Source organism: Oncorhynchus nerka, linkage group LG8 (genome assembly GCF_034236695.1).
Source record: "Oncorhynchus nerka isolate Pitt River linkage group LG8, Oner_Uvic_2.0, whole genome shotgun sequence".
NCBI classification, from domain to species: domain Eukaryota; kingdom Metazoa; phylum Chordata; class Actinopteri; order Salmoniformes; family Salmonidae; genus Oncorhynchus; species Oncorhynchus nerka.
In genome coordinates this window covers 36,004,012-36,031,502 of record NC_088403.1, presented here as the reverse complement: position 1 = coordinate 36,031,502, position 27,491 = coordinate 36,004,012, and the positions used below count along the sequence as shown (strand labels likewise).

General features: G+C 44.6%; 1 protein-coding gene across 3 annotated transcripts; it reads right to left on the bottom strand.

The window, feature by feature from the left end:
- Positions 1-34: 34 nt before the first annotated feature.
- Positions 35-27,050, bottom strand: cdhr5-rs (cadherin-related family member 5, related sequence). Of its 3 annotated transcripts, XM_029666214.2 has the most exons (16): positions 26,559-27,050; positions 22,227-22,333; positions 21,738-21,949; positions 21,537-21,593; positions 21,299-21,391; positions 21,117-21,203; positions 16,057-16,167; positions 14,112-14,285; positions 13,789-13,879; positions 13,476-13,582; positions 13,107-13,307; positions 12,846-12,977; positions 11,390-11,468; positions 9,659-9,849; positions 8,421-8,441; positions 2,563-4,428 (listed from the first exon to the last, which is right to left on the bottom strand). In XM_029666214.2, the coding sequence occupies exons 2-16, from the start codon at positions 22,291-22,293 to the stop codon at positions 3,580-3,582; spliced, it is 2,472 nt and encodes an 823-aa protein (XP_029522074.1). In that variant the 5' UTR covers positions 22,294-22,333; positions 26,559-27,050; the 3' UTR covers positions 2,563-3,579. The 3 variants fall into 3 exon arrangements, with proteins under 3 accessions (XP_029522076.1, XP_029522074.1, XP_029522075.1); XM_029666216.2 differs by lacking the exons at positions 2,563-4,428; positions 8,421-8,441 and adding an exon at positions 35-1,478 and having other exon boundaries at positions 26,559-27,047; XM_029666215.2 differs by lacking the exon at positions 8,421-8,441 and having other exon boundaries at positions 2,564-4,428; positions 26,559-27,049.
- Positions 27,051-27,491: the final 441 nt, after the last annotated feature.

Here is a 27,491-nt window from a genome sequence, read left to right as displayed (position 1 = left end):
TCCTGGCACAATACACATGCCGACTACAGTAGAATACTAAATCACAGCCAACTGTTTATTTGTTTTGCAGTTTGTAGCCTTCTATTACAGCCAACACCCAACATCACAGCCATGGCTTAACTTGCTTTGTCTTTTATCTGTTCTTTTTCTTCTGCCACTAATTGGATAACTGGCTTATGAGCGCAACACTATGGTTTATTATGTTTTTGCAGATGTTCCACCGAGAGGGTGATCAGCAATGTTCCTCAGTACGTGGAGAGGAATGTTACCCCCCCATCACAGCCTAGGGAGAACAATCTCAACCCTGGTAAAAAAGAGAGCACTGAATTTGTGTAACAAATGATAGGTCCAAAAAAGACTGCAGGCGAGTGATGATTGAATGGATTACGTCATGTTAATTTAGGGTTAACAACTGTCAAAAGCAGGTGATTATCTTTGGGTATTGCCTCTGTCTCAGGGCAGATTTTTACATCTCTCAAGTATAGATCCAAGCACACCTGTAAATGTCACCTCCACCAATCACAGCAAAAGCCAAAGGGCAGAGAATTATGAGGTCATCGATGATAACTTCCTGTCCATTGATCATGGTGAGACACTCCTTACATTCCAAACACTAGATTGCGTTGAAGAGTATCTCTTGACTGAGGGCCCTGTTCAGTCAAAAACCCGCTAACTAGGATGTTCTTGAGGCAAGACAAAACATTACTTGAGTAGAAGGATGTGTGTTTTCATAGAGGGCTATAGCACCAAAGGGAATGATGATGATAATGATGTAGGACCCTCCAGTTCCAACACTCCCCCCAGCAGCCATGAGTACCTACTCCATCTCAAACAGCAGGCCGGTTCCCATCTCAGGGCCCAGAAGGAACGCCATGTCAAAGGTCAGTGGTCAGAGGGAAATGTCAGAGGTCTTTGACAGGGCAAAGGGGAAATATACTGGGTGGATTTGTTGATACTAATGTACCTGAATCATTTTTTTCACAGCATGTGGTAGTGATCAGAGCATGATCCTAAGAAATAGGCCTTTCACTGTCTAGGATGCAAAATTATTCTTCAAAATGAAGGCCTAGTTAATGTTTGGTTTGCGTTTAGCTAAAGTTAATGTATTATTTTATTTTCTATGATAGATCTCTCTCTGAAAAAGGACAAACTCCAGCATCTTCTCCTGAAACTCGACACTATGAAGGGCCCCCTGGGGCAAGACACTAGATGGCAATACAGCAGCGAGCGAGACGAGCCAATGGGTGTACTTACAGTACTAATGTCTAATGTCTTGCAGTACTAACATCTCTAAAGGCAACAGTGCTTCTAAAGAGATAGTACTACAGTATATACAGTACATGTCATACAGACATAATAACTGATAATGAATCACAATTAAAAGCAGTCCAGTCTGTGAATGTGTGATTGATGTCCAGAGTGATGTGTGTTCTCCCTCTCTAAGGAGCCTGGAGAGGATGACAGGGCTCATGCAAATCCTGGGGACAGACAGAGAGAGGCAGCAGGTGAGAGGACAGCCAACAACCACATGGAGGATAGGTAAACAAGCACACAGCAGCTCACAGCCCCTTGCAAAGGATGTTGACTCAGGCATTGTTTGGTTGTTCTGCGTTGTTTGGTTGTGCACATTGAGTATTCAATTTATTGATTGATTATTAATAATGTTTTTGAGATTTTTGTTTTCATTTCACAGACCTGTGCATATGTCACCCAATCACAGAGAGAGCATGAGCCCAGAGGATGAAGATGCCTGTGACCATTACCTGCACAGGTAGTGACACACCTTTCTTGCCACACACACTGTTTAAATTGACCTTCTTGCTGAAGTTTATTTTGTCTCTGCAGGGGGAATAAGATGATCCACAGCTGTTGGCGCAGAATCTTCCAGTCCTTCAGCTTCCCCTTCACCCTGGCTACTGCCTTCATCATAGAGCTGCTCAGCTTCATCACACAGTATGTCATCAAGGTGAAGTTGCTCTCCGAGGGATAATGATGTGCATGAGTATATTCAGATTAATAACTAGAATTCAGTTATTTCAAAGTATATTATATTTGGTTGCATTTAGTTCACCTGTCTTTACCTGTGTGCACACAGGTGTTGATGGTGGGGCTAGTCGTAGTGCTAGGGGAACAGGTGATCACACCTCTGTTCGGGGCACTGTTTAGCCACACCCTCCAGCCCATGGCCAGGTGTTTCCTCAACGTCTCATGGGCTGTCAGGGCCATTCTCCACTCCCTATTGGCCATTGTTAGGGAAGTCCTTATGCACGTAGCGCTACTCGTCCAATCGTTCAGGCTCGTGGAAGTCAACATGGCTGCTGCTGAGCCTCATGGCAGACAGGACGTGTGATTCAGGAAGCCCAAGGGCAATTAAAAGCCTATAAAGCTAATATAACCTAACTTTTCTCAGTGATTGAAAGTGTGCCTTTATGTTTAGGACAAGTGTTGTAGTTTTTAGCTAGTTATTACTAGCTACAATTATACATTAATACAAATATCATAATTACATATACAGTACACCCAATATCATTCTATCATAGCTGCACATGGAATACATCCATTCCTTCCAGTTATTCATAAGAAAACACAATTTAGAAACAGTTACTGAAATCACAAAATGTGTTTATTTGCAATGTGCTGAGCACATCATTCGAGTGGGGTTTAACCATTTTTTTTGAAACAACACTCATGTCTTCGTGTGTGGACATCTACAGTATGAAACTTCGGTTTACTCTATAGCAAACACTAGTGACGCCACATAAATCACTGTACACTATAGTTACACAGTGTTCGGGAGTAGGGAACTACGTGTAGTTCAACAAGTAATTTAATTACATTTTGCAGTAGCAAAATTCTAATCTTGGTTGTGTTTTGCCATGTAGCAGTGTAGCTAACTACTGGAACTACACACTACTTTGTTGCTGACAAGAAAATAAAATATAGGTGAAGTAGGCGAGAATTTTCTTTCTTTTTTGGCATCAGACCTGCATAATTCTCACTACACATTCTGTTAACATCTAATTCCGGAGTGATTTGTTCTTGCAATATGTAGTCTATGGCCTTTCAGATTTAGATATGATAATTGTTAACTAAGTATAGTAGTTTGGATGGAGTGAACTACTTTTTCGGAGGCTCTTATAGTTCACTATATTCTTCTTAAGGGTAGCTTTAGTGTCGCTTAATTTCTTCCAGTGTGAAGTAATTGGTAGCTTGGTAAACTATATTTTCAGAGTAGCTTTCCTAGCACTGTAGTTACATTGCATGCACTTACATTATGACTTTAATTCATGAAATACTAGTTCTTCAACACTGCAAATGAAGGTAATACAGAAAGTCTGGTCCCACACTGTTTTACAGAAAACACACGTTTCTGTTTTCAGATTTACATTCCTCCATTTACTCAGTCAAGACCTGAAAAGTGTTTGAGCTTTTTTAGGCCCAAAATAATCATTTGGAATTGGAGAGAGAAAAAACACTGAGAAAACAAAACTATTTATAAACATTTTTGTCTGTGTACAGTGTTCGTTTGGCTCCATAATGTCAGTTTTATTTTTGAATAAATGCATCTTTTGCATCTTCCTAAATGTGAGTCTGAAGCCCAGAGTGTGAGTCTGAATGGTGCATCTGTGGGTTACTTGGTCGTCTGTTTGCTTGGTCGCCGGTTTGTTTCGTTGAGCCCTTGCGCTGCGATTCCCCCGTCGACGTCCTGATGCTGGAGCAACGGGACCTGGCTCCAGCTTCATCCTCCATGGCTCTGTCATAATCGTCTGAAAGACAGATCACCGAGTGCATATTCTTATATTGGTTTTCTGTCTCAGACTCCTCTTCGGAAGTGCTTTTGTGTCCGTCTTTGGGATCTTTGATTTGGTGTGTTTTCATCCTGTGACTCTGAGGCTTTTCTGTGTTTGTTTGGTCCTCAGAGGCCTCGCTTACATCTGCGGTCTCACTAGAAGCACCACTAGAAGCACCCACAACATCTCTTGACTTATCCGTCCTTTCCCCCTCGGAATATCTCTTCTCTTTTGTGTCAACGGCGCGTTCCCACTCCTTCTCCCATTCCCCCTCCTCCTCCTTCTCCATATCCCTCTGCTTATTTCTCTCCTTCTCCTTCTTGTCTTTTGTCGCAGCCCCCATGCTGATCTCAGCTTTCCTGCCATTGGAGATGAGGGTGGGAGTGAGGTCTTTAACCAAGGGCTCTGGCATCACCAGTATAGGCAGCATGTCGCCTGTTACGGTCCTGGAGCCGCAGTCTGGATGGCTGCTGTGGGAGCGTGGTTGTGGTGGGATCAGTGACTGTTTCCTGGTGTAGACCCCATGTCTCCCATAGAGGCTTCCGGAACCTCCCGAGGCATCGTAGTCTATGCTGAACCCTTTGTTCTGGTAGCAGACCTCCTCAATCAGGGGGATCATGGGCCGGCCCGAGTTCACCTGTCGATCACGGAAAGAAGGGGCATTTAGAGGGTTGCTTTGAGTTGAAATGGTTGCTTTGTGACTTGTTATGTTCCAACTGATGCGGCCTTGTCCTTGTCCGTGCAAAAGTCTCATTGGTCTCGTTCAGAATTTCAAAATGACGTTGGACAACTATGGACAAGCAATTCAGCCCGTTTGACAGTGTTTTCTGAAAAGCTTTGGCTGTACAACCAGATCAAACCGCCCCTCCACGCCCATACCCTGCCTCCCAGGATGCCTCTTCCACAGAGCCAAACAACCTTATCACATTCTGTTCATGTGTTACTCTACGCACACATTTCTGTGCGCTTTGAATGAGCTTTCCCCCAAAATATCTATTTTGTGGGCTAATTTAAGACGACATGATAGACATGTAACTACAACCTTCTCTGTCTGTAACTAAGGATACTGCAGTAGCACAAACATAAGCAGTACGCAAACAATATTATTTGCAATATCCTTATCCTAAATGTGGTGTGAAACCAAATGCATTTAGCCTACATGACAACATGACAACATGACATGTAGCCTAATGCAGTTATTTCGCAACACCAAACGATATGATAGACAGTATGTCATTGAAATTTGCCAGAGTAGCCTGTTTCAGCTCTGGCCAGCTGAACTAGCACATACGCAGAAGGTGCGGTTGTTTAGCTATTGGGAAGAAGCTTCCAGAGAATCTGGTCACGCAGCCACACCGTTTTCGAAATATTAAAACACCACACATTAGCTTACTGAATCGATTCAGATAGATACTAGATCTATTCTATGTCTGAATCTATGATATTCCGCTTACACATGGGGTTGGGTACTGACCATAAATCGGCTTCAGTCTACGATGCAAAACACAAGTCAGTATTTCACCTCATCACCAAACTCACAATAATTACATATGCAAACTATTACATACAGTGACACATTTTTTATTGTTTTGGCTCTGTGCTACCATGCTACCATGATTACGGATAATCCTGAATGAATCATGAGTAAGGATAAGTGAGTGTCACGCCCTGATCTGTTTCATCTGTTCTTGTGCTTGTCTCATCCCCCCCTCCAGGTGTCACCCATCTTCCCAATTATCCCCTGGGTACTTATACCCGTGTTTTCTGTCTGTCTGTGCCAGTTTGTCTTGTTTGTTCAAGTCAACCAGCGTTTTTTCTCAGCTCCTGATTTTCCCCAGTCTCTCTTTTTCTCGTTCTCCTGGTTTTGACCCTTGCCTGTCCTGACTCTGAGCCTGCCTGCCGTCCTGTACCTTGCCACACTACTCTGGATTATCGACCCCTGCCTGCCTTGGCCTGTTGTTTGCCTGCCCCTGTTGTTGCAATACACATTGTTACTTCAACGCAGTCTGCACTTGGGTCTTACCTGAAACCTGATAGTACGAACTGGCCATGACTGACCCAGCAGACTTGGACCAGCTCCACAATGCCATCTCCTCCCAAGGAGCCCTCATTGGAAGGCACGAGGAATTGCTTCTTGGTCTGATGGAAGGGTTCCAGGACATGGCCGAACGTCACGACCTAGCATTGGACACTTTGCGGCAGCAATTCCGTGGTTTGCCTACTAGGCAGCCTACCACAACAGTAACCTCCATGCCCCTCAGTAACCCGGCTGGTAGCAGCCCCGTCACCCTGGATTCCCAGGAACCCCGCTTACCTCCCCCGGAGCACTACGATGGAGATTCCAGAATCTGCCGGGCCTTTCTCTCCCAGTGCTCCCTCATTTTTGAGATGAAGCCTTCTTCGTTCCCCTCGGACCGCTCGAAGATAGCGTACATCATTTAAGCTGATGTCCGGGGGGCACTCGCCTGAGCCACGGCGGAGTGGGAGCAACAATCTGCCGTCTGCCTCAGTCTGGAGGTATTTGTGGAGGAGGTGAGAGAAGTTTTCAAGGCTCCGGTGTCCAGGAGAGAGGCTCCCCGGAAGTTACTCCAGCTTCGGCAGTACTTCCTCTGTGTGGCAGACTATGCGGTGGATTTCCGCACGCTACCAGAGGAGGGTGCCTGGAACCCGGAAGCACTGTTCGACGCGTTCCTGCACGGATTTATCGGAGGAAGTAAAGGACGGGCTTGCAGCCTGGGAACTTCCGACGGATCTCGACTCACTCATCGCTTTAACCATTCGGATCGATGGTTGGCTACGGGACCATAGGAGGGAGAAGAGGTCTGATTGTGGTCCCAAACGCTCACTCAAGAATCCCACCTTGCATCCGATGAACTCTGGAAGTCCCCAGCATCTTCGTCTCCGAGAGGATCTGAGCTTACCCGAGTTCCTCCAAGAGCCTCCGAAGACTGCTGATTTGACCCTTCCCAAGCCGATGCAGCTCGGCAGGGCAAGGCTGTCTCCAGCCGAATGCGTACATAGACTTAACACCCAGAGTTGTTTGTATTGCTATACTGCCGGTCATTAGGTGTCTACCTGTCCCTTCAAGAGACCTAGCTAATTGGCAGGAATGAGTACTCTGATGGGTCTTAAGGACAATGTTGCTTCTTCTCCTACTCACCCCCCTCTCCATGCCACCCTGCTGTGGGGCGACCAGTCCAAGTTCCTCCAGATACTCATTGACTTGGGGGCTGATATGAGTCCTATGGATGTTACCCTGGCGTCCAAGCTGGGCATCCCCACTCAACCCCTCTCCATTTCTATGGGTGTTAGAGCGCTGGACAGGCACTGCATAGGCCGGGTCACCCACCAGACCAGTCTCTGCAGGTTCCGGTGGTATTGGGATTCTCTTGGCTCCAGTGACACAATCCCTCGATTGACTGGCCTACTGGTGCCATCGTGGGCTGGAGCCCGTTCTGCCACACTCATTACCTGAAGTCAACTCTGCCTGCCCCGGGACATCTTCCTGGGGGCTTGGAAATTGGACCTCTCCGCCAACCCCACAGACTACCAGGACCTGCGGGAGGGGTTCAGTAAGGCCCGGTCCACTTCGCTTCCGGAGCTCCAACCGGTATCCAAGAAGGTCAAGCCGGATGCGCAGGCACGCCGCTATAGCCCCGCGGCTACACCCCCGGAAGCCGAGACCTTTCCCCCCCTGCTCCAAAGTCATTAGCCCCTCTGCTGTTCGTCCTCTGTTGTCCTGTATACTTCCTAATTTTCGTGTGTCTAGATGTAAACCCATGTCTCACAGCCCTTTGTCTCCTGTCACCTGATAGTGAGAAAGGTACAGAGGCATAAATATACCCACCAAAAATGCTAGCCTCCCCTGTTTTTTGATTAGAATATCTATGATATTTGTGCGTCTAACTTTCTCACTCATCATTATTCACGATTCGTTCAGAAAGATCCATAATCATGGTAGCATCCACATGAATGTAGAAATGTTTAGAAACATACAAGTGACTCCAAAATGACACAATACATTATTTACCATTAATTTCTATTGGGCACAAAATAATCTGAAACACAACCAAAACAAACAGCAAATGCATCCCACAAATGTGTAGAGTCACAAGCTTTCTGTAATCATTGCGTGCTATGAATATGGGACCACTTATCTTTTTACTACTTTAATACACATAAGTGAATTTGTCCCAATACTTTTGGTCCCCTAAAATGGTGCAAAATGAAAGCTGACAGTCTGCACTTTAACCTCAGTCGATGTATCATTTGAAGTCCAAAGTGCTGGAGTACAGAGCCAAAACAACAACAGAAATGTCACTGCCCCAATACTTTTGGAGCTGCACTGTACATGTAACTATTATGGCTCACGTGTTACTGTTACACATCACCGATGTGTAACATTTACAGAGTTCTACATTTTCTTGTTGCTGCATCTTGGGAAAACAAAAACACAATGCAGAACCACGACGTCACAGTACAACCACAGGTGCCATACTTCAATTTGCATAATTATGCAATGGAAGTGCATCACATGTAAACATTTAACACACATTACACCACCTCACTGTCACAACCACAACATCACTCTAGTGAGTACGTCAAAGCAATGCTTTCATGAAAACTCACCATCTGGAACCCCCTTAAGCTCTATATAAACAGCATTAGTGAAAAAAGACATCAGGGGCATAGAGGGGAGGAAGGAAAGACTGTCTGATATGCTGAGTTTGAACTTGTTCTGCCATCCACTGGTTTAGGAGTCAGAGCTCAGAGATTGAGCTTAACTGACTTGCCTAGTTAAATAAAGGTAGACATGTTTAAAAATATATATATTAGTCTCAATGTTCTTTTGCCTTGTATTACACTGTAGTTTAGATAAGTGGTCGATTAGTTTAGATTTGACAGTAGCTAGGTTTCCATCCAATTGGCGACCGATTGTCATACCAATATTCTAAAACCTGCACATAGAAAATATGTGCATTTTCCCAACCAGTGTGGTTTCCACCAAATGGACTTGTTGCGGATAAATATCAGATGTAGTTTTTTGACAAATACTGTTGTGTTAAATAGCAAATGTGCCTACTATGGTATTGGCACGTGCGTTCTAGGCAACAGCTCTCGGATACACTGCGGGTAGGCTCGTCTACGTGATGAGATTATTATAGATAAGAAGTGAGGATATTTTTACTTGTCAAATGGCAGTCAAGCATCGATCATCATGTCACCAGAATCAGACCCTTTGATATTTATTGGAGAGGAGCATTAAGATCACCGTGCACTTTCACCACGCTGTGAAGTTCATCATCATTCATTTCATCAGTAGTCTAACAAACTGCATAGCTTCCCGAGTCGTAGTGGGAGGACCACACAGTATATCATCGCGTGACTCCAAGTTTACTTCAATTTCATGGTTATTGTATCAATATTTGCCCATAAAGGTGTTTCCTCCAGTATTTCTCGCATAATTAATTTGACGACACAAAAAGATCCCACTTTATGTAGCGTATTTGGTTTTGTCGAAATTTGGAAAGTTCACCAACAGCTTTAAAAAAATAAAAAAACGTTAAAAGTTTGGATGAAAACCTGGTTAATGACACATTTAGCTCAGATTAGGGTTGTATAAGCGAATTGTGTTTGACTGTAATACTCAGTGGGTTTACATGTTGTTGCATGCTTATACTTTGTGTCTTTGCCATTCCTGGCCATTCCTTCAGTTGCAACTGGCCAGCAAATGGTCATTCAATATTTCAACACCTGGATCAATATATTTCTTTCACTTGTGTGCGTGCTTTAGTTGCCCCTGTGTATGTGTGAGAGTCATGTGTGTGGATACAGTGTGTGTTATGTGTACATGGAGCAGCCCTTACCACATTGGGGTGCTTCCCCAGGATGACAGCCCCTCGTCTGGCCGGGTCCCGTCTCCGTCTCCTCTTGGCCCATCGGATCATCAGGAACAGGATGGCCACTAACAGCAGCAGCATCCCACCCATGATACCGCCAGCCATCCTCACATCCATGTCTCTGAACAACCGCTCTTCTCCGAAGGGTGTCCGTGGAACTACGGAGGAAAGGATGGAGGGATAGGAGAGACAGTTTAGAGTATGAAGTCCAACTGCCCGCACAACTGGTCCATTATCTTCACTTTGCACCGGCTCGTGCTCATAGCCCTGCGGAGTCCTATTCATTCATCCAAACGTTGTGCCTGACGCCCAGATGAAGAGAAAGTCTGTGTCTGGTTTGTAAGCAGTCAGTCAGTGTACACTTCTTTGAATGGGGAGAAAATACATTCTGGGAAATTCGAGCAGCTTGACGTCCATCGTATTGTATTCATGTTGCCTGGAGTGGCATGATTGACCGTGCATTGAAGGGGATGGGGGGGGGTGAACTGGGAGATCACAAGGTCACAAATATTTTATGAATAGACCAGCCACACATTAAAAGCCACAAATAAATAGTTAAGTGGCCACAAAATCAACATTTTGCATTTTGCAATGACCATCTTAGTCTCCGGACTTAAAACACATTGAAAACATGTGGTTTGAATTGAGGAGGGCAATCCCATAAGCGCATAGGAAGGATATAAAGGACATTTTAGAAAGGCTCTGTGCCGTTATCCTCGCAAGGTAAGGCATTGAAAACAGGGTATCAATCATTTTGACCCCTAGTTTAAAATATATATACATATTATATTACTTGTTAAACAAAATCTCTTTCTCTGAGCAATTGTATTAGTATAAAATAATATAATTTCCCATTTTTGGGGGGAACATACAATATACTGTAGCTCCGTTTTCCAATGATATATTTTATACAGTAGTTTTTGCTCATCTTTATCAAGAGTGTCAATCATTTGGAATGCAGACCGTGGGGAGAAAGAACAAGGACGCTGTCATTTAGCGCACATCCCAGAAACTGATTTTAGTGGATGTTTGTAAAAATCCGTCGTAATTTTTGTGTTCTAACAGGCCCACAATGTGGTACTAAACAGTTTGGCTGTTTTTGATGCATAACATTTAGATATAGTCAATTTCGGGGTTAGAAAAGATTTCTGTTAACTGCCATTCATGTGAGCTGGTAGCATAGCTAGGCATGTTGAAATCTGTGGTGATCCTTGAAGCCGTTTTTAAGTGTAATGGGGTTGGATGGTGACAATGACATGAACATGTATTGGGGTTGACATCCATACAAGCACTTTTTATCCCAGATTTTCATCCCAAAATAGCGGGAAATACCATAGCCTAACTGTAGACTGCTTTTGATGGGGGGCAATGAAGAGATTCGGAATCTTTCCCCCCCATGGGGGACGCGCGAGTATAGTTGCCATGGCATTTCCATTGTTTTGGTCGAGTTCAATTGATGTCTTTCCTGCATCTACAGGCTACACTGTAAGAAAATACTATTGTTCTTTATTGACATTCAGAGAGCCCTAGTGGTATTAACCAGTGTTGATCAGCTCCATATGTTGTGTGTGCACACTACTGTCATTGTGACTTTCCCTACCTATCAAAGAGCTGAAACTGTGTGTGTGGGTGTGGTCTGTATGTGGGGTTCCTGTATTCCCCTTCCCCTTTGACGTGTCAGTCCTGCTCAGTACTTACCTGGCTGGCCTCTTTGTAGCAGCTCTATGTCGACTGAGGCTTTAGCAACCTCACCTGATTCCTCATCCATAGCGACCACCTATAGGATAAATAAAGATATTACAGAGAGCTGTAGATTAGAGACGAAAAAAAGACTTCTATGTGTATTTGTAACCCTAATGTTAAATTAAGCTAATTTCAATGTGTGTGTTACCTACAGTTGTAGCCAGGGACGACTAGTAAAACCAACTGTCCCTGTTTAACAAATCCAGGTTTTTACACTGAAAAAATATATAGACGCAACATGTAAAGTGTTGGGCCCATGTTTCTGAAAAAGAATATCCCAGAAATGTTCCAAATGCACAAAAAGCTTATTTCTCTCAAATGTTGTGCACAAATTTGTTTATCCCTCTTAGTGAGCATTTTACCTTTGCCAAGATAACCCATCCACCTGTCAGGTCTGGCATATCAAGAAGATTATTAAACAGCATGATCATTACACAGGTGCACTTTGTGCTGGGGACAATAAAAGGACACTCTAAAATGTGCAGTTTTGTCACACAACACAATGCCACAGATGTCTCGAGTTTTGAGGGAGTGTGCAATTGGCATGTTGACTACAGGAATGTCCACCAGAGCTGTTGCCAGAGAATTGAATGTTTATTTCTCAACTATAAACCGCCTCCAACGTCGTTTTAGAGAATTTAGCAGTACATCCAACCGGCCTCACAACCGCAGACCACGTGTATGGCGTCGTGGGGGTGAGAGGTTTGCTGATGTCAACATTGTAAACAGAGTGCCCCATGGTGGCGGTGGGGTTATGCAATGGGCAGGCATATGCTATGGACAACGAACACGATTGCATTTTATTGATGGCAATTTGAATGCAAAGAGATATTGTGACGAGATCTTGAAGCCCATAGTCGTGCCATTCATCCACCGCCATCACCTTATGTTTCAGCATGGTAATGCACGGCCCAATGTCGCAAGAATCTGTACACAATTCCTGGAAGCTGAAAATATCCCAGTTCTTCCATGGCCTGTATACTCACCAGACATGTCACCCATTGAGCAAGTTTGGAATGCTCTGAATTGAAGTGTGTACGACAGCGAATTCCAGTTCCTGCCAATATCCAGCAACTTTGCAGAGCCATTGAAGAGGAGTGGGACAACATTCCACAGGCCCCAATCAACAGCCTGATCAACTGTATGTGAAGGAGTTGTGTCGCACTGCATGAGGCAGATGGTGGTCACACCAGATACTGACTGGTTTTCTGATCTACGCTACCGTTTTTTAAGGTATCTGTGACCAACAGATGCATTGCTGTATTCCCAGTCATGTGAAATAAATAGATTAGGGCCAAATTAATTTATTTCAATTGACTGATTTCATCATATGAACTGTAACTGTAATTGCATGTTGTGTTTTATATTTGATATTTTTGTTCAGTATATATTTGTCTGACTATGATCGTACCTCTAGGAAGTGCCTCTCGAAGGGTCGTAGGCGGTCGGTCTTAGCGATGATAACCCCTTCCTGGGTGATGTGGTACAGTGCAGTTGTGGCTGATGTGGGCGGGAGAGAGTAATGCATTTTTGGATTCACCCCCTGTAAATGGAGGGAAGTTAAACCGAGAGATGATGTACCAGGAACCAAGATGGCATGAAAATACTTTTGTTTATTATCCCTTGAAACTAACTAAATGTAGTCAGACACACACATTATCCCATCGCTTACATCTACAAAGTCCTGGTCTATGGCTTGGATGAGAAGCACCTCGTTCCCATAGGTGGAGACTAGCGTGGCAGGACTGGAGTTCTCGACGATGAAGCCCTTGTACGTGGTTCTGTTGAAGAGGGGAGGGAACCGGTTCTCTGCTAGCACCCGGACCAGCGCTGTCGCCACACTGTACTTCTTTGGGTCATTCAGCTGAGATGCCTGTACATGATTGATTGTGTTTTCAATGTCAAACAGTCCAGGAAGATCCCATTTCAGGTCTATTTACTTACCAAATTAGATTTTAAAAGGCTCTTAGTACGGCGCTTATTGTCTTATTTGCTACTGATACTAGTGCTTTTATCATTGTTTCATTCAAGATTTTCTTACCATGATGCGTAGTCGGAATGTAGGTGTCAGGTGTCTGGTTTCCACCCGTCTAGTCAATGTGATCTCTGCTGTTCGGTTGTCAATCTGAAACCTGTTTTTGTCAGCACCTGAGGCACATGTGTTACAGGTAAATACACAGGCCACCGGGATGTCACACAGAATGACCACATGAGTTCACTTCTGTCAAGTGTAAGGCTGCAATGCAATCCTTTCAAAAAAGAAACGTCAGAACAGTCTACTGGCCTCTCAATAGGCCTTGAAAATGCCTATTGGCGACTATGGATTAAGCAGACACTATTAGGTAGGCCCACACCTGAGAGAATGGAGTAGAGCAAAGGCGTATCAAGGCTTCTGTCTCCATCTTCGGCATGAATTGGACCAGGAGAGAAATTCAGTAACATGTCCTGAAACCAGAGAATTACTGCATCTTAGAATCCACATGGATTGTTCAATCAATCAATTGTTAGATCTTGATTCCTGCTAGGTTGCCCTCGTAAAAGAGATTTCTAACTTCAAGTGTCTTTCCTGGTTAATATATTAAGGGTTAATTTAAAACAAAATAATCAATAGTGTATGCAGTATGCACATCCATATAATTCAAATTCTACAATGAAAGAACTAAGCAGCAGTCATGACCTGGTCCTTTTCTGTGATGTTGACTGTGTAGACTGGATTGGTGCAGACAACCGTGTGTTTGTTGTCCTGGGAGATGGGTGTGCACGGTAGGAACTGAGGGTACTGGTCGTCCCCGTCCTTCACGTGCACAGTCAGAGAGGCGGAAGTGTTGTACCACTCCTTGGTGTTGGTTTCCTGGAGTAGATATTTATTATTATTTTTTACTTAAGCTTCAGTAATGATACCCAATATAATAGAAAACTCTTCCACCTAGCAAGACTGAGAGCAAACCCTTACCGAAAAACCACATTGATTTCACATGTGGAAAATCACAATTTCACATTTAACATCTTTACATGTTTTGCACATGTGAAATCACGTGAAACCATGTGTTTTTGGAACACTTCACATGTGATGACATTTCACATGAAGTTTCTCATGTGAATGTTCACGTGATCACATAACCTTTCACATGTGGATTCAAATGTTCACATGAGATTTCACAGGTGATGCCCTGCGAACAATAATGACTCATTATGATACACCCTCTGTCACCCTGATCTGTTCACCTGTCTTGTGCTTATCTCCACCCCCCCCCCCCAACAGGTGTCTCCTATATTTGACTCATTATCCCCTGTGTATTTATACCTGCGTTTTCTATTTGTCTGTTGCCAGTTCGTCTTGTCAGGTCTTACCAGCATGTTTCTCCTGTTCTCAAGTTTTTGTTTTCTATTCTACCCGGTGCTGACCTTTCTGTCTGTCCTGAGCCTGCCTGCCGTTCTGTCCCTGATTGACTCTGCCTGTCCTCGACCTGCCCTTTGCCTGCCCCTTTGTTATAATAAATATTCTGAGAATCTAACTATCCGCCTCCTGTTTCTGCATCTGAGCCACTTCCAGAGTCGTGATACACACAGCACTTTTAACATGGTGTTTTCAACTTACATATTTGACACACTTTAACAAACAATACTACATTGTGTATGTTTATTTATACAGTCATTATTATTCAACATGTCTTACCTGGGATTTTAACTCACAACCTCTTGGTTTACAGCATTCCGATCTTCCTGCTATGCCACAATGTCTGTGTCAGTAACCGATTTCGACTGTATTGCTACACTTTGGACTTAAAATTAAATCCCAACCTTGTTGAAAATACAGTCAAGAAAATACAGTCACTAAATGTGTAGTGTCATGGTATTGCATGTAGAAATGTTTCATCCCCATGTTGTCACATTTATTCCACATTTGTTTCACATGAGATAATTTTCTCCCATGTGCTCACGTTGTCACGTGGTTTTATGTTGTCGCATGTTATTACATTAACTTCACATGAAATTACATTTGATCACACAAAATCACGTGGTCACATGAAATCCATGTGTTTTTTCTGTAAGAGAAGACAAAGACATGGTCGGGAGACCAGCATTCAGCCCAGCCATGTCCTTCCACAGCATTTGAGATTTAAGGTTAGAGAATGATGCTGCCTGCAAGATGAAATGTGCTTTGCATTGTAACTATTTATGATCGGTTGCTCTCCACAGAGTATTTGAGGATGGCTTTACTCATAAATAGTTGAGTAGATTATAATACACATCTAGTCAGGCAGTGGCATAGTAATAGATTACATATTTTCAGATTATCATTTTCAATTATATGACTAGGCAGGGAGTGCACAGTTATAGCCTCTGGCTTTCAGAATTATTGGCCTCTGACCTCAATGAGTTCTTGTTGATTAATGAAAAAGGGGATTAGTAGCAGAAATGGGTTCAAATGATATTTGTTTTCTTAATTTTTTTTCAGCTGTGCTTGATTGAGCATGTCTGACTCAATGAGCTCACTTAAATAGTCCAAGAAGTGCAACCCCGTCCGTCTGGTACCTCAGACAGGCTCAATCAGATGCTCAAAGTATTTGAAAGAAAACACATACTATTCGAACCCAGGTCTGATAAGTAGCAGGTCTTACCACAGCGTAGATGACTAGCTGCAGCTGGGTTTTGGTCTCATAGTCCAATGGCTTGTCCAGGATCACTTTACCACTGTTGGGTAGGTCTATCCTGAAATAGCTGGCATCAGGCTGGGATGAGAGGAAACATGGAAATGAATTCTCATTAATTTAGTGCACAGATGGTCTACCGAGCGATTGACACAGAAGTGTAATCAGCAAGGTTAGGAAGTACAGGAGCATTTAAAATAGATTTCATTTGAGTAGATGTTGGGTTGTGGATATATTGGGTTGTTGTTTGAAATAAACAGGAACATGTCAACAGGATTCAACACTGTGGTGAAGTGCCTACTAGAGAGTGAGGAGTTTTATTGGTAAAAATACAGTTTGACTGCTGTCAATTAACTCTTCATACTCTCTAAATTCTGTCACACACGGTCCCATAATGGTTCTCTGTAAGTTCAAGCTCATGGTACTGTCAAATCAAATCAAATTGTATTTGTCCCATACACGTATTTAGCAGATGTTATTGCTGGTGTAGCGAAATGCTTGTGTTTCTAGCTCCAATAGTGCAGTAATATCTAACAAGTAATATCTAACAATTTCACAACAATACACACAAATCTAAAGTAAAGGAATGGTATTAAGAATATATAAATAATTGGGCGAGCAATGTCAGAGCGGCATAGACTAAGTTACAGTAGAATAGGATAGAATACAGTATATACATATGAGATAAGTAATGAAAATATGTAAACATTATTAAAGTGACTAGTGTTCCATTGTTTAAGTGGCCAGTAATTTCAAGTCTATGTATATAGGGCAGCAGCCTCTAATGTGCTAGTTATGGCTATTTAACAGTCTGATGGCCTTGAGATAGAAGCTGTTTTTCAGTCTCTCGATCCCAGCTTGGATGCACCTTTACTGACCTCACCTTCTGGATGATAGCGGGGTGAACAGGCAGTGACTCGGTTGTTTGTTGTCCTTGATGGTGTTGTTGGCCTTCTTGTGACATCGGGTGCTGTAAGTGACCTGGAGGGCAGGTAGTTTGCCCCCGGTGATGCGTTGGGCAGACCGCCCACCTTTTGGAGTGCCCCCCGGTTGCGGTCGGTGCAGTTGCCGTACCAAGGGGTGATACAGCCCAACAGGATGCTCTCAATTGTTCATCTGTAAAAGTTTGTGAGGGTTTTAGGTGCCAAGTCAAATTTCTTCAGTCTCTTGAGGTTGAAGTGGCGCTGTTGTGCCTTCTTCACCACACTGTCTCTGTGGGTGGACCATTTCAGTTTGTCAGTGATGTGTACGCAGAGGTCCTGTTGATGTGGATAGGGGGGTGCTCCCTCTGCTGTTTCCTGAAGTTCACGATCAGCTCCTTTGTTTTGATGATGTTGGGTGAGAGGTTATTTTCCTGGCACCACACTCCCAGGGCCCTCACCTCCTCCCTGTAGGTTGTCTCGTTATTGTTGGTAATCAGTCCTACTTCTGCTGTGTCATCTGCAAACTTGATGATTGAGCTGGAGGCGTGCGTGGCCACGCAGTCATGGGTGAACAGGAAGTACAGGAGTGGGCTCAGAATGCACCCTTGTGGGGCCCCAGTGTTGAGGATCAGCAAAGTGGAGGTGTTGTTTCCTACCTTCATCACCAGGGGCTGGCCCGTCAGGAAGTCCAGGACCCAATTTCAGAGGGCGGGGTTCAGACCCAGGGCCTCGAGCTTAATGATGAGCTTGGAGGGTACTATGGTGTTGAATGCTGAGCTACAGTATAGTCAATGAACAGCATTCTTACATAGGTATTCCTCTTGTCCAGATGGGAAAGGGCAGTGTGCAGTGTGATGGCGATTGCATCGTCTGTGGATCTATTGGGGTGGTATGCAAATTGAAGTGGTTCTAGGGTGCCAGGTAAGGTAGAGGTGATATGATCCTTGACTAGTCTCGCAAACACTTCATGATGACAGAAGTGAGTACTACGGGGCGATAGTCATTTAGTTCAGTTACCTTTGCTTTCTTGGGTACAGGAACAATGGTTGACATTTTGGAGCATGGGGAACAGCAGACTGGGATAGGGAGAGATTGAATATATCCGTAAACACTCCAGCCAGCCGGTCTGTGCATGCTCTGAGGACGTGGCTAGGGATGCCATCTGGGCACGGCAGCCATGCGAAGGTTAACACGCTTAAATGTCTTACTCACATCGGCCACGGAGAAGGAGAGCCCACAGTCCTTGGTAGCGGGCCACGTCGGTGGAATTGTGTTTTCCTCAAAGTGGGTGAAGAAGGTGTTCAGCTTGTCCGGAAGCAAGACGTCCGTATCCACGACGGGGCTGGTTTTCCCTTTGTAGTCTGTGATTGTCTGTAGACCCTGCCACATACGTCTCGTGTCTGAGCCATTGAATTGCGACTCTACTTTGTCTCTATACTGACGTTGTAAGGGATTTCCTCCTCTTCTTCCGAAGAGGAGAGGCGAGAAGGATCAGAGGACCAATATGAGGCGTGGTAAGTGTCCATGGTTCTTTTAATAAGAAATAGTACACATGAACAACTGAATACAAAAACAATAAACATAGACTGCCCACCCCAACCCACGCCCTGACCATACTAAATAATGACAAAACAAAGGAAATAAAGGTCAGAACGTGACTGTACCCCCCCCAAAGGTGCGGACTCTGGCCGCAAAACCTTAACCTATAGGGGAGGGTCTGGGTGGGCGTCTGTCCGCGGTGGCGGCTCTGGTGCGGGACGCGGACCCCACTTCACCATCGTCTTAGTCCGCCTCATTGTCCGCCTCCGTGGCTTCCTAACCATGGCAACCCTTCTAAATGACCCCACTGGACAGAGGGGCAGCTCGGGACAAAGGGGTGGAAGCTCTGGCGCCTCTGGGCTGAGGGGCTCTGGCGCCTCAGACTCCGGCAGCGCCGGACAGGCGGGAGACTCCGGCTGCGCCGGACAGGCGGGAGACTCCGGCAGCGCCGGACAGGTGGGAGACTCCGGCTGCGCCGGAGAGGAGGGAGACTCCGGTTGCGCCGGACAGGCGGGAGACTCCGGCAGCGCTGGAGAGGAGGAAGGCTCTGGCAGCACTGGACAGGCGGGAGCACCTGTAGGGATGAGACGGAGAGACAGCCTGGTGCAGGGGGGCTGCCACCGGAGGGCTGGTGCGTGGAGGTGGTACCGGATAGACCGGACCGTGCAGGCGCACTGGAGCTCTTGAGCACCGAGCCTGCCCAACCTTACCTGGTTGAATGCTCCCGGTCGCCCTGCCAGTGCGACGAGGTGGAATAGCCCGCACTGGGCTATGCAGGCGAACCGGGGACACCATGCGCAAGGCTGGTGCCATGTAAGCCGGCCCAAGGAGACGCACTGGAGACCAGATGCGTAGAGCCGGCTTCATGGCACTTGGCTCGATGCCCACTCTAGCCCTGCCGATACGCGGAGCTGGTATGTACCGCACCAGGCTATGCACCCGCACTGGGGACACCGTGCGCTCCACAGCATAACACGGTGCCTGCACGGTCTCTCTCGCCCCCCGGTAAGCACAGGAAGTTGGCGCAGGTCTCCTACCTGGCTTCTCCATACTCCCTGTGTGCCTCCCCCCAATACATTTTTGGGGCTGATTCTCGGGCTTCCATCCACGTCGCCGTGCTGCCTCCTCATACCAGCGCCTCTCCGCTTTCGCTGCCTCCAGCTCTTCTTTGGGGCGGCGATATTCTCAGGCTGTGCCCAGGGTCCTTTTCCAGCCAAGATTTCCTCCCAAGTCCAGAAATCTGGATTTCGCTGCTCCTGCTGCTGCTGCCTCTGTTGCTTCTCCTGCTGCTGCAACTAATGACACCTGCCTCTGATTGAGAACCATACTAGGCCGAAACATAGAAATCCCCAAATCATAGAAAAACAAACATAGACTGCCCACCCCAACTCACGCCCTGACCATACTAAATAATGACAAAACAAAGAAAATAAAGGTCTTATGGAGGAGATAACTACACTGTTTATATTATATCCCAGTCCGTGTGATCAAAATAATCTTGAAGCTTGGATTTCGATTGGTCAGACCAGCGTTGAATAGTCCTTAGCACGGGTACTTCCTGTTTGAGTTTCTGCATATAGGAAGGGAGGAGCAAAATGGAGTCATGATCAGATTTGCCGTAGGGGGTGCGGGGGGGGTGGCTTGTAGGCGTCCCGGAAGTTGTAGTAGCAGTGGTCAAGTGTTTTAGCAGCGCAAATACTACATTCAATGTGTTGATAGAACTTCGGTAGCATTTTCCTCAAATTTGGTTTGTTAAAGTCCCCAGCTACAATAAATGTGGCCTCGGGATATGTGGTTTCCAGTTTGCATAAAGTCCAGTGAAGTTCTTTGAGGGCTGTCGTGGTGTCGGCTTGAGGGGGAATATACATGGCTGTGACTATAACCGAAGAGGATTCTCTTGCGGGGTAATACGGTCGGTATTTGATTGTGAGGCATTCTAAGTCGGGTGAACAAAAGGACTTGAGTTTCTGTATGTTAGCTCAATTACACCATGAGTAGTTAATCATGAAACATACACCCCCGACCTTCTTCTTCCCGGAAAGAATATGTATTCCTGTCTACGCGATGAACTGAGAACCCAACTGGCTGTATGGACTCAGACAGTATATACCGATGTTTCCGTGAAACAGAGTATGTTATAGTCCTTGATGTCTCTCTGGAAGGAAATCCTCGCCCTGAGCTCATCAACTTTATTATCCAGAGACTGAACATTAGCGAGTAATATACTCGGAAGTGGTGGGTGGTGTGCAGGCCTCCTGAGTCGGACTAGAAGTCCACTCCGAGTACCTTTCCTCCAACGGCGGTGTTTTGGATCAGCCTCTGGAATCAGTTCAATTGTCCTGGGGGGTACGAACAAAGGATCCGAGTTGGGAAAGTCATATTCCTAGTCGTAATGCTGGTGAGTTACTGCCGCTCTGATATCCAAAAGTTATTCCTGGCTGTATGTAGTAACACCATTTTTTTGGGGGGATAATAATATACGAAATAACACATAAAAAACAAAATACTGCAAAGTTTCTTAAGAGCTAGAAGCACGGCAGCCCTATCTGTCAGTGCCATTTTTCATACCAAGGCTCTGTCGATGATGTAGGTGATGGTGTCTCCATCAGCATCGATGGCCTTGACGGTGAAGACTACAGAGTTGACTGCAGTGAGCTGAGGATTGATGAAATACAGAAGACCTGTCATTATGCATCTGAAACACAAGATTATCTATATTATCAAAGTGTGATCTAGAGATGTATCTTTACCTCACTTATGTAACGTGGTTGTATAGTCTTCTCAAAGAACTTTGGTTTGTTGTCGTTTTCATTCAGGATCTCAACTATGACCCTGTATTCACTCTAGAGAAAGAAAACAGTATTTTCAGAAACTCAGTGTAGGTATTTCCTCTACTTCATTTTGAGTCGGTTCACATTTTAAATGTAAAGGTTGGGAATAACATGCTGTAGGCCTAGTTGAGATAATGGAGTAATTGAGATGCCTTACCTGTATTATGTCATCTTCATAACATGTTAATGCTGCCATCAATACAGATCCCTGGCGCTTGGAGAGAAAAAGCTATTAATTAGACTTGTTAAGTATGAACTGTCAAAGATATTAATGTGTCCTATTCAATCAAAACAGATAACTGGTTTTCTGGTATAAGAATTAAAACAGAAGGACAGCAACAGCGTGATGTCTTATTACCTCTCGATCCAGGACTCTTAAAACGGATGAGTTTAGCCTGATGGTTCTCCCTTCTAGGTAGAACCAATTGGCGTTCTCTCCGGTGAGGCACAAGCGGATGCTATTGACTCCTGTAGGGTCCCCGATGATGCTGAGGTTCGCTATGAACTCTCCTACGGGGCTGTTCTCGCTCACCGTTGCAAAGATGTCCGACCCACCCAGGCAGAGGCTGGCTGTCAATCAACAGACACAGATTTGGGGTCCAATGGCTCTCAATTAAATTACTTAAATGAAATGTCAATGACTTATTGTTCATTAGCGGTTCAACCATACGTAGCATTGTTCTCTTTATTAGGCCAGGTGGCATTGTAGTTTTGGTTTAAGTGGTTAATTACTAAAACCATAACATGATACCAGGGGTCACACAGTATTTGCAGTTTCATGTTGAGGCAACTTGAGAAGCAAGACCGCTATTCCCCACAGTGAGAGTTTGATTGAACTCTGGCCTACCTTTGATGACATGGTAGGACGTGTTTATTACCAGCTGGCAGAGGAACAGCCCCCATGGGGTCAACATCTTCCTCTAGCCTCCTGAGCCTCCAGTCTCTCAGCCACACCTGGAACCCACAGAAACCAGCAGCAAAATAGCGGTGTTACATTTTTATAACTTAATCCAGCAGAGGCAGGATGTTAAATTCTGTATTATATGCAAATTATTATTGACAACATTTATGTAACCAGGATCCCCAAAAAACATTAGTGATTAAGATGGTTTGTTTTCCAATATGAAGTACAGTCAGTCCAGCACTAGTTGACAACCGTTTCCCCTTTGTTTACATCCTGGCATTCACTGCTAGTCCTCCTTCTAATCCTATACCCCTGAAGTAGCCCCCCGTGCATTTTACCAGTAGGACTAGGGTCTTATGAGTCTTCTCAAGTACCACCTGTGGATAGGCCTAGTACCCCTGATTGAGAACCACTGCTAAAACTATTTAGTCCCTCTTTAGTCACTCCTAACAGCCTTCTGCCAAGGCAGTTACGGTAACCAGCCCGGGTAACATTACTTTTACTGTGGCCTCTCTTGTTAAACCCCACCTCATTGTCTATTTAGTGTTCTCAGTGCCTGAAAGCTTTTTTTGGCTCCTCGTATAATCAACTTTTAAATCCTCAATATTTTCCTTTCTCTGATGTTTTTTAGGCCAAAACAAGGCAACTTGTGTTATTTACCGTAATTCATTATGACTAAGTAATCCTTTCATGTTTGTTTTGTTTTATGTTGTTGATCACATTAAATGACTGCAGTTTGATTAGCCTGGGGCCAGTGCTAGTCAATTGTTAGCCTGTGTACCAGTCTATTTAGCTATTCCCCTCCATGTCATGCTAAACATGTTTGCCATGACATTTCCATAGGGAGTTGACATGAGAGCAGAAACAGACTGGCACCCAGGCTAGTCATTTGTTGCTAGGTCCATTTATCAGATTGCTCTGCCTATGAGTGTCCACTGAGTGTCAGTCACCCTCCTTCCTGCTCTCAGCAGTCAGAACCTGGATTGGTCACACACCTTTACTGCTCTCAAAACTTTACTGTCATAGCATCAATGATTATTTTTTCTCCACAATTTCGATCTTGTCTCATCGCTGCAACTCCACTAAGGGCTCGGGAGGTGACGGTCGAGTCATGCATCCTCAGAAACATGACCCGCCAAACCGGGCTCCTTAACACCCACCCGCTGAACCCGGAAGCTAGCCGCACCAATGTGTCGGTGGAAACATTGTTCAACTGACGACCGAGGTCAACCTGCAGGCACCCGGCTGGCCACAGGTAGTCGCTAGAGCGCGATCAGTCAAGTAAAGCCCCCCCAGCCAAACCCTCGTCTAACCTGGATGATGCTGGGCCAATTGTGCTCCGACCTATGGGACTCCCGATCACGGCCGGGTGTGATACGGCCCGGGATCAAACCCGGGTCTCTAGTGACGCCTCTAGCACTGCAATAGACCACTGCGCCACTCGGGAGGCCAACTGTCATAGAATCTTACTCTAATATATTTTACTGTTTGCTATTTATTGTTTAAATGACAGTGTGTTTCGATGCCACCTGTGGCTTGAGTGTAAAAATGCACACGATGCTCAGTGTAGTTATAATGTTCAGTGTGAGAATTAGGCTATATGTCTGAGTCGTGTGTTTGGAAGGTCTCGTCTGACCTCTCTGACCTAACAGCGCAAGAGAATCATGAGGGGACGTACAGGTACATCACGATGGGATGCCCAACGTTTCCTTTACATGAGATCATGCATGCTCAGTGATACTATGCTTGCTTAATAACAGAAATACAGAATGTACCGTTTTTTGTCTCACTTTTTAAGTTGAAATTTCATGGAAGTCACCATGATTACTTGGTGTTCAATACAATAGTGTGGTTCAGTACAAGTAGTACCTTATGATGAATGTGATTACTTTTACAGACGTAGCAATTAAGATTATAACTGCTGATTTGATGCGGATAAAATATAAATGTCTCAATGTGACAAATTGGAATAACGCCGGCACCGTGGATATGTTGGACAACACATTAAGAACACCTTCCTAATATTGAGTTGCTTCCCAGAGTTGTTAAGTTGGCTGGATGTCCAATGGGTGTTGGACCATTCTTGATACACGTGGGAAACTGTTGAGCGTGAAAAACCCAGCAGCGTTGCAGTTCTTGACCAAAACCGGTGCACCTGGCACCTACTACTATACCCTGTTCAAAGGCGCTTAAATCTTTTGTCTTTCCCATTCAACCTCTGAAAGGCACACATACACAATCCATGTCTCAAGTGTCTCCAGGCATAAAAATCCTTCTTTAACCCGTCTCCTCCGCTTCATCTACATTGATTGAAGTGGATTTAGCAAGTGACATCAATACGGGATAATAGCTTTCACCTGGATTCACCTGGTCAGTCTATGTCATGGAAAGAGCAGGTGTTAATGCTCTACACACTCCATATATAATATTGATTGGGCCCTCACCCCAAAAAACAAATAAATTCATGGCCCTCACCCCAAAAAACACATAAATTCATGGCCCTCCCCCCAAAAAACAAATAAATTCATGGCCCTCACCCCAAAAAACAAATAAATTCATGGCCCTCACCCCAAAAAACTAATAAATTCATGGCCCTCACCCCCAAAAACAAATAAATTCATGGCCCTCACCCCAAAAAACAAATAAATTCATGGCCCTCACCCCAAAAAAAAAGATAAATTCACTAATTTAGTGTGGCATGTATATGAAAATGAAATGATACAAAAAAAGAACTGTCCTAAGAAATGTATTGCACAATAGAACATCTATTAAAAAGAGTAGAGACTGATAACGCAGCTGGTAAGGCTGTGGATAATGCTGTGTGTGTCTACTGGTTATTAGGAGTGGAGTCAGTCTGTCTCTGGATTAATACCGTCTTTAATCTGATTGAAATACCTTCGCAACAGGAAGTCAGTCTCTGTCACGCGGGCAGATAACAGGGGATTACATATGGAATATTATTCTATATCCTATCCAGCCCGACTTGACACACCTGCCCCTGGCAGATGTAGACGTAAGTGTGTGTGTGTTTGTGTTTCCCCCCTTTTGTGCTAATGTCACCTGTTTGTGTCTGGGTTAATCTGCTTCACTATAATAATAGAATTAATAGGTCGTTTTAACGGAGGGATGCAGAAGTTGTAGAGGAGCTTTCATCAAACTTGCATTTACATACAGTTGCACACTTATATATTGGTTCCCTTGCACTTTACAATGAAGTGCAATGGAGCAGAATATTCTGTTTTCTCCTTTCAAAACTGGTTGATTGGCTGTTTTCACAATGTAGGCAACTTACCGCAGTTGAGAAATTACCAGGAAAACGAGAATCACCTGCCCCCAACCAAATTAATTTGAAATCTGATTGATTAAGTCCTGACTTCCGTGTGAAAAATATAAATTTCAAAAAAAAAAATTATTCTAAATTTCAACATATTTTAAAAGCAATAGTGAATCGTGAAAGGGAGGCAATATATTAAAGCACAACGGTAGTTATTTTAATAAGTACCTCTGTGCACTGTGTTGACAGCGGCCTCACCCAGTCTGCCTTTGTCTGTTGCTGGAAATTGAGCTCTAGCTGAATAGACCTGCGTTGCCCAGTTTGTTTCTTTCTGAAAAGCTATCTGAACTCCTTTCATGCCCTGCACCCACCACAATTAACTAAACTCATCAAAGTGCTTTTGATTACTGAACACAGCAATTACTGAGCCATTAGGGCCCGCTTCGAACATTCCCTAAACTTAACCATTTAACCTATCTTTAACTCTATCCTTAACCCTATCCCTAACCCTATCCTTAACCCCTAACCCTAAGCCCTAGCCTAGCTAACGTCAACCTCCTAGCCACCTAGCTAACATTAGCCACAGCAAATTGGAATTGGTAACGTTGCATTTTCGTAACATATTGTACGAATTGTAATTCGTAATACATTGATGATAGACATCCACAAATGAATACCCAGGAAGAATCCATAGCATAACAGAAGGTTAATCCATGATGATATTTTTGGTCACACACACCAGATATTAATTCAGTTGGAATATTATGTTCCCTAGACTAACGGTTATTGTTTGCAATTATCACCACTTAGATAGACGGCAATGGAGGTCGGAGACCTTTAATGCACATGTGACTCAAGGTGATGTGATGTCGCAATGATGTGAAAATATGTCAGGAGGCTTCACCCACATTCTTACATACACTCATACACACACATGCACATATTTTCTTCTACATATACTAACTTACACTAATTTACATGTAGGCTCACACCATACTCACTGGCGTCCGGTAGCTGAATGGTCAAAGCCTGAGCCGAGGCTCTCACGCTCGTGGTATCCCTCTCCTATTCTGTCTGTTCCAGCCCCTCGGTTTCAGACACATATTTCCCCCTGTGGCAGAACTTTCTCCCAGGGTCAAACAATCAAGAGCAGTGACGACAGCACTAAACACTCCAGTCCCGCTTCTCCCACCACCACCGGTTGAGCCTTGTTCCCCCAAGCGTGGGAGCGTGGCAGAAAGAGAGAGAGAGACGGAGAGAAAGAGGGAGGTGTGTGTGTTGGAAGAGAGCATTAAGAGCTCCTGCGTAGAGCACAGACTGGGGGCTTAGCTGGCATTTCCAGGACAGGATAGCCATTCAGTACAGCAGTTAAGAGAGAGGGAGGTTAAACCGAGAACAACGCTGGCTGTGCTGCTAATGCTAATGACACCAAACCAGCCTAGGGGTGTCAGTAGAGCTCTCCCACCAAGCCCCCGTATCACTCTCACTAGTCACTAGTCACTATGAGCCCCCAGCTGGGTAGCGTCTGACGGAATCACTCGGTGTGCTGAAGAATCATCATGACACCCCATTAGTGTTGTGAATCCATGCAGGAAGAGAGGCCTTGGTTTCCCTTCCAACTACAGAGGCTCTGTTAATGGCAACACGTTGCAACACCACCAGTTAGGATTAAACCAACAAACGTGCCGCCATACTGTAGTAGTATGGATTTTGGTGTCGGAATAAAATGATTAATCAGATGAGGAAAAAAAATATTTAAAAAATAGTAAAGAGATTATTGCAGCATGTTTTCTATCAACCCCAGACAGTACTGTATAGCTTACCTTGGTAGTGTATACCTTGGTATTGATATCTATTCTGCTGTTGATTAAATGATAGTACAGTCACAATCACTTCTCATCAGTGAACAGTACAGCAGCCCTTTTCTAAAGCCA